This window comes from Onychostruthus taczanowskii, unplaced genomic scaffold (assembly GCF_017590055.1).
Source record: "Onychostruthus taczanowskii isolate IOZ18803 unplaced genomic scaffold, ASM1759005v1 scaffold2, whole genome shotgun sequence".
In the NCBI taxonomy this organism is placed as follows: domain Eukaryota; kingdom Metazoa; phylum Chordata; class Aves; order Passeriformes; family Passeridae; genus Onychostruthus; species Onychostruthus taczanowskii.
The window spans coordinates 24,011,410-24,019,310 of record NW_024499239.1 but is presented as its reverse complement, the minus strand read 5'-3'; the positions used below and the strand labels follow the sequence as shown (position 1 = coordinate 24,019,310).

Below are 7,901 nucleotides of genomic sequence, written 5' to 3'. Positions count from 1 at the left end.
GAGAAATTATCTTGTATTTGGCATATTCCAGAAAGAACCTAACAAATCAACTTTCCTGTTCAATACCTGTGCTGTATATTTGTAAAACTGTAGTGTACTGTAAAAGTTTTGAGCTGACTTCAAACTTATTCTATTGAATAAGTATTATTCCAAAATTATTTTCCTAGTTGGTAGCCACAGCTCTTCATAAGCCTGATGTTACATTCATTTTATAAGTTATTTGAGCATAAAACTTGCAGTCAGGAACAGTTTTGGACATGTGTTTTGTTAGAGTTGTGCATACCTTAATTTTAGGTAATATATATACAAACAGCAGCAAACACATATAAAGAAACATGGACACATTTACTGCATATTTAAGGTTAATGATATAATTTATGTTATAGTCAACAGTGTTAACTTTGAGATTAAAATTGTCTCATGAGGGACATACATCAAAAATCAGTTTTTGTATCCCAGCTAACATTTTTAATTCAGCTCAGACGTTTTCTACTACTATCCACACTCCACACTCCAGATTTTTTTTCTAGTAATTTTGTTGGCTGAGTGTCCTCATGGCAGTTATCCTTCTCACTTTTGAGAGAGAAAAATAAAAAAACATTTTCATATATTCAAAAGTCTCAAGACAAATTTACTCAGTTCCATTATTGTCTTAACCACACTGCAAACATCTGATCACTCTGACTTTTGTAAGTAGTTTCTAAAGAAATGCACATTAAGCAAGGTTAGAAAGACGACAAAAATGCCAATAAATTATAAAAACATAATTTAGAGGAAAAAACTATTTTCTAGGTATAAATAGGTGTAGATAAACAAATTACAATATTTAAGGAGGTTATTAGTTTAGACTTTGTGACTGAAATATTTTTACGTGAAGTAAAAATGTGAAGTACAATCTTTCCAAATGTCTTCTTTTCTGCCACTAGAGGGTACTCCAAGAACTTACAGTGTATTTGGAGGAAGGATTTATTTGGGGGTTTTTGTTCTTTAAATTATCCAGTACTGTTGTCCTACTAAATCTTAGGAATTAAACCCCCCAAAATCTTGATATTAAATAAAAACTTTCAAAACCACTCTAATGCAACTTTTCAGCAAAATAGTGCAGTGTATCCAAATTATAAAGAACATTGATTGACATGTAGTTTAGATTTAAACTTATCCTACTTTTAAATTATCGTAATTATTATCTTTTATTTATTTCAGACACAATTTTCTGGTTCACATGCTGTTTCTTCATCCAGGTTTGGACAAGGCATTCCATTATTGGCAGGCTGAAGAAGTACAAAACGAGTTCTGATCTTGGTCCCTGTTTCTCTGCAAACCCCTCTGCAGAGCCCCCAGGAAGACCATTGTGAAACCTCGCAGTCCAGGGGTGTTTCTGCAATGCACACACCAAAGAGGTAACTTTACTTCAAGCTGTACTTGAGTCAAATACACAGCTGGAAAAGCATTAAGCAATGATCATAAAACAAAATCCTTTCTTATACAAAATACATGTAATATCCATCAAATCAGTGTGTTGTCTCATAAATTTTAAAAAAAGTCCAGTTTCAGCTCCTAAACTTATTGGTATTATTGTTATTGCAGTCTAGAGCCTGTCTGAGGTATTATATCAGTTCTCAAGTATATTATGTCTTGAATGAAAATACAGAATTCCTTAAAAGAAAACTATGCTTAAAATTTTTGTACTTAAAAGATTGAATTAAAAAACGTTTACTGCCAATTTTTATAACTCATTTTCCTTTTTATGACTAAGTAAAACACTGAGATTAAAGCTTTTCTCTGGTTTATTTAGGTATATTTATATTTCTTTGCAGGCAGCTATTGTTCCTAGAGTTGTTCATATTGAACTCCATTTTATTTTTGTTCCAATTTGCTTTGGATATAAAGTCTAATTTTTTATAATTTTGCTATCATTTCTATCAATTATCATTTTTTATCATTTTTATCATCTTGCTGTTTTCTGGTGTGTACACTACTTTTCTCTTTGCCAGTAAGGATATTCTGTCACTAGAAGCTTTCTAATGCTGAAAGGATTTCAATGTAGTTTTCATTCAGTGCAAGAAAAGAAGTTAGAAACTCTGAAGTACTATCCATAATGTACACTTCTATCTAAAGTAAAAATCATAAAAAGTAGGTGAATATTCCTTAGCAGGTTAAATTAAAATACTGCTTGTCACAGGAAGTGGCATCAAAACTGCCTGTTACAGCATTTGTGGGTAAAAGAGGTGTGCACAAGCCCAGCTTTAAATGCCACACTAAACATGTGACACCTGGTATAAATTTCTGGTGTTACAGTGAACTCACCACTTCTGCTGTCATCACTCATTCCTATGTTTCTAGAGGGAGTGGGGGACACTGCTTGACCTCTGGTAATTAAATCTGCCCTTTTGATTCTGGAATGAGTTTTTAAACAGACTGATTTACTGGTTCATATGTAGGAAAGTGGGGATTTGTGATTAAAAATTATTTTCGAAATACTATACTTCAAATGCAGTTTTAAATTTATATCATGAACAGTGCCAAATGCTCTTTTCAAATCTTAAGAGCATATAACTGTAAATGAGGTGTGTAACATTGACTTTGTATATGTATTGTTTACTAATAGAAATACATTAAACCACTATAAATTGATAAGTACATGTATTAAATTATAAATAGAACATTAACTGAGCAGAGAATGAGTTGTATTTTAATAGTTGTAAGGTGACAGCACAGTGCTAGAGACATGCCATATCCAGACATTCTGGAGAAGCTCCTGGAACATGGCAATACTTTTGGGAATACATGGGTCCCTTGGAGCAAATATTTTGTTAATAATATATGTATTTTAATTCAGAGATTTGAAAATCACCCTTCTGATTGACTTGCGTCAGTGGTTTGCATGTCTTTCTATCTATTCAAGATTAATGAATCTTAAGGATGAATATTTACTTCAAAGTTGCAAAGAGTTTGGAATGCTGATTCTGATTGAGTGTCATTTGTTTCTTATGAAATTCGCTGAGCTACACTGACACAAAGGCTTGGGTAGCTCTTGCTCTGGATATAGCCCAGTCCTTTGAACCAGAGCTGAAATATGCAATCCCTTACTTATTCTTTCAGGAATTCTCTTTTATGTCAACTGGCTTGTTTTATTTCCTATTTGTGAGTCTGGAACTATTCCTTATGCTGATAGGAGAATATTCTGCCTGATCACCTGTTTCATCCACATCACCTGCCAGATTTCCACATACTTCTGAGTGAATGGAAATAACAGAATTGTGAGCATCTACTAATCACTTACCTGAGACAGTGTCTATTATTTCATTGCTTTTAGCTGGAAGATTAATAAAAGGTGCAGAAAGACCTAGCTGGCTTTTCTTTAATTTCACCATTGTTACTTGAGCAATTGGTGGCAAAATTTTGAGTTTGGGATAATAAAATGAGTTTGCTGGGTGACTTGGAGAGGAACACGTGATCTGTGAAATAAAAAGGAGAATATTAAAAAACTAGGAAGGGAAATATAGAATCATATTTGTAAATCATGCTAATACTTTTCGGCAAATAATTTGCATACAAACAGTTTCTGTGAACATGTAGTTCACATAACTATGCTGGTCATCCCAGAATTTTTAATGCAGGATACTTGACTGGATACAGGACTGTGATAGGAGGTCCTGCAAACACAGTAATGTATGAAAAGATTTGAAAAGAAGGAACTGGATGTTATTACAAGAAGAATACATGAGTATTAAACAATATTAGGTATACTATAGGAGCTGTCATATGGATATGGGAGGCCAAAGGCTTCTCTCTTCCTTTCCTCATTACTCATTAGCACAGGATTTGTCACCAGAAAAACTCATCTTTAAGAAAGGATTAAGTGAATATTTATAGTATTCAAAATATTTGAATCAAAATCCTTCATTTCCCACCTCTCTTAAATGGCAAAAGCAAAATATGGGGCATAGAGAGGATGAAATGAGCAAAAAAGATTGAAAGTAATGTCATCACATGAAGTTCTCTGCTTTCCTTTAGGTCCTTTCCCTCAAATGTAACAGTTTCAGGTTTCAGAAGTGCTTTCAACTGAAAACTCCTCCTCACAGCAGTATTCACTACTAATAATTTTCCCTATTAGATTCACATTTGGTGATGTCAGGACTTTTGTATTTTTGTTTTCCTGGCACTTTAAGGATTGTTAAATATCATATACAAAAATTGTCAGCTTTTCCAGAAAATGTAGAGACAAATTCTCATGAACAATTTACATTTACCTAATAAATTCCAAAGATACAGAAGATAAACAAAAGCAGTAGTTTAATCAGCTGTGTAATAATGTAATAACTGAGAGCATCAACACTCTCGAATACTGAAAGCAGTTTCACTATTTTAGACTAGTTATCTTTTAAAGGGAAGACTCAAAACATATCGATATGAAGTGCTAAACTATGTCCATACACCTACCTCTGTAACTGTGTCCTGTGGAATAGTGGCAAAGTTTGGGGAAGAAAATGTGAATCCACTGTCAGTTCCAGCATCATATGGAAATAGATCTACTGATACTTCATCCATCCAGTGGTCTCCTTCACAGAGATTTAGGCTGTCAATACCCACAAACCAGTCGGGGCTTGGAACAATTCGTACAACAAACGAAACCTAATGAAACAAAATGATCCATCAGGATTGCATCACTTGCTTTGCAGTGCTTCAGTCCTGCTTTTAGTAATTTTCACTCAAAGTTCTTGAAATAATGTCATTTTGCTCTTCTACTTTATAGAAGCTGTACAGTGCTCCCTGCAATGTGATATGCTTTTCAGTAATTCTTTTTCATTATGTTGTTTCTACAAGTGAGAACTCAAATATTTAATTTTGGTTGCTGGTAACATAAAATAAACTTTTGAAATGAGTATGTACATTTACTTACTAAGGGGTGTCTTGGATGCACTTCTAATTCAGTTGAGGTTTGTCCTGTACCACTGGAAATTGCAGGAGCAGAGAAGATTCCATGTACACTCTGAATTTTCTCTCCCGCTTCTTCTATTTCTTTCATTAATGCCCATGCTTCACCCTTTTCAGCAAAATCACGTACACCATTGCTGGCATATTCATTTTTTTTCCACATGCTGTAGTCAGAACTATGAGTAACACCTATTTGAGTGAATACATGGCATGACATAAAAGTCTGATTTAGAATGTCCCTATTTCTTCATTTTGTCTGTTTTATTTCTGAGGTTAAAAAAATGTGTATAAAATTGAGTGAACACTAAAACATTTGGCTTATCACTGCTTCTTTCAGCTGCAGCCAATTGAAAACAGAAGTCAATTGAAAACAGTTGGAGATTTTTGAGAACATTGTGGATACTTCAATATCTGCATTTCTTTCTTAATAACTTTGGCCTTTTTTTTCCCCCCTTTTTCATTACTTATCTTACATAACTATTAAGGAAGAAAAGACCACAGAGGTCAAGAGGCTTATCTGATCTTAGTGCTGTGCATACTTCACTTACCTAGCAAGGATGACCACTGTGCTGGAGGCCTGTAGAGTGGATACTGCTTGGGGAAAGCAGTCTGACTCCATTTCCCTGTGAAGATTATCCTGTACTTAGCAAGTTCCTCTGCTGTGCAAAGAGCATCCTCCCCCACAGGCAGGCTGCTGGCATAACCCAGTATTGTTACAAGAACTGTCCAGATAACTTTACAGGACCAGTAGACAAACATCAGGTTTTCCATTCCCTTCCACACGAAAAGAAAGAAAAAAAAAGTGTTAGCCATATTAGTCCCTCTAAACTCAAAAATTAATAGCAGTTACCTAATAAAATGTAATGTGGCATAAGTTATAGCCAAAGAGAAAGCAGATATCTGAAACAATAAAAATTGCTATGCTTCTGAAAACATTACTATAATGCTTTCAGATTTGTTATTTCCATGGTATATACTACAAACCTGTAACTTTACCTGGGACAAGTGTTTCTAATAAAACTGAAAATAAAAATATCTTATCCTTGTCCATAGTACTACCTCAGAGAAAAATCTGTTTCTTATTTTCTTTTGAAATCTGATTAGAGTCACATCTTGATTTAATTAGACTAGCAACTGTTTCTGTGGAAAACATTAGTGGTATATTTATTCTTCTAAAGATTCAATTGCAGGTTACTTTGCCAAAAGAAATGATTTATTTTAAATTTGTGTTCTACAAAGGCTGTTTTATAGCATAACATTTAAAGTCAAATAGATTTCATATTTATATAAATTACTTTGCTGTCATAATGTGAATTCAAAACATTGTAATTCCTTTAGATAGTTTAAACACAGTTTAAAAAATCAGGGTTTTTTTTTTGCAGTTACTGTCATAGGTTGTGCAAATTTTGTTTTTAAATTAACACGGTAATTGCGTCAGACTGTTGAACTCCACCAATTGTTTCAAATAACAGCCATAAAGCTGATTTTTAAATGTCTTTGTCCTTTGAGAAAACTATACAATCTTAAGTAAATCACTGATAATACATTAGTTTGTAAAAATAGCCATGAATACTCACTAAATATTCCTCTGGAGCACTGGTAGGGGGAGAGCACCTGCTTTTGCTGGCAGCTGAGTTGGTCTGCAAGAGAAGACAGTAGGAGTCTTGCTATTTATGCCTGAAGAGGGTCCCTTTGGTCCAACAATTATTGCAATCTTTAGACTTTCCAGGTTTGCAAAAATCATGCCATCTTCTTGTTTGCAATCCCTCTGGATGGACTAGCAGAGGTTTCCTGTCTGTCAGCTGGTTCGGATTCCTTATCAGAAGACTGAGATGCCGAAAAGACAAAATGCTTTTTAAAAATACCTTGGATTCTTAGTAACAGTTTGAGTTTTCTGGTGCCTTTGCAGTTCTTTGCTCTTATTAATGCCTCCAAGCTATACAAATGAACTGATTCCAACACTGAAATAGTTCTAGTGAATACTCTTTAAATGAGAAACATGTTTTCTTGTAAGTTTTATTGTCTGACAGATGCTCCTTCCAAACATTTACAGAGAGCTTGCTCACTCTCACACACCATATGTATGTGTTCAAATAAAAGGGGTGAGGCAGCTAAAAATGTCAAGAGGAAAAAAAACTTACATTTCATAATTGCACATACTCACACAGACTGTGTATCCTGCAAATATGAATTAAAGTAGTACAGTGTATGTTTTTGTGTGTACAGTACTGTATGCTGGATGATGAAAGGGCTATGTAACATTGTGGTTTCTTTGGAAAGAGTGGTTTTGGGAAGCTCGGAGATTTTTCTTAGCTGTCTTCAGAGTAAAAAACCCCAAATGAAAATCTCATTATTACAGTTAAATCATACATCCTCTATAGTACAGTACATATACCTACATCACTAAAAACTTTTAAATTGTTTAGGAAAAATAAGCATTATAGAGTGACCCAATTAAAAAAGAATGTTTAATCTTTATTTTATTTTCCAAACCACCTTTTAAATAAGGAAAAACAGAGGGCTTTGTGCCAAACCTGTAATGTTAACAAATGCTATTGTGGCTAATCAGCAACTGAAAATTTTACAGTGAACCATAAAAAATAGAGTTTTCTTTAGAAATTGTGAGGAATATCACTTAAGTACTTCCCCAGATCTCTAACATGATGGTGTAGCATATGGGAAAAGACCCAAACAAACCCAGTTATTTTCCAGATGCAGCTCCCAGGGCATCACAGGTTAAGCACACACCACACGGCTTTAGTGACACACTCCTGTCCACCAAACAACATGCCTGAGCTTTGTGGCACTTTAACTGGAAACTTCCCTCCCACCCTGTGGTAAATCCAAGCCAGGAGGTGAATAAACTGGGATGTCTGGATGGAATTTCTATCAATTATTCTGCTGACAACATGGAATCTATTGCAAATTTCAACATAGATGGCTACAACACCTATAGCCACAAT

At 34.3% G+C, this 7,901-nt stretch overlaps 1 protein-coding gene across 1 annotated transcript; it reads right to left on the bottom strand.

Annotated features, from left to right (window-relative positions):
• Window positions 1-326: 326 nt before the first annotated feature.
• Window positions 327-6,652, bottom strand: SPON2 (spondin 2). The gene is made up of 6 exons (XM_041403015.1): window positions 6,516-6,652; window positions 5,487-5,712; window positions 4,904-5,127; window positions 4,444-4,635; window positions 3,284-3,458; window positions 327-1,378 (listed from the first exon to the last, which is right to left on the bottom strand). Exons 2-6 carry the CDS (start codon window positions 5,707-5,709, stop codon window positions 1,200-1,202), a joined length of 993 nt encoding a protein of 330 aa, XP_041258949.1. The 5' UTR covers window positions 5,710-5,712; window positions 6,516-6,652; the 3' UTR covers window positions 327-1,199.
• Between the last annotated feature and the right edge of the window lie 1,249 nt (window positions 6,653-7,901).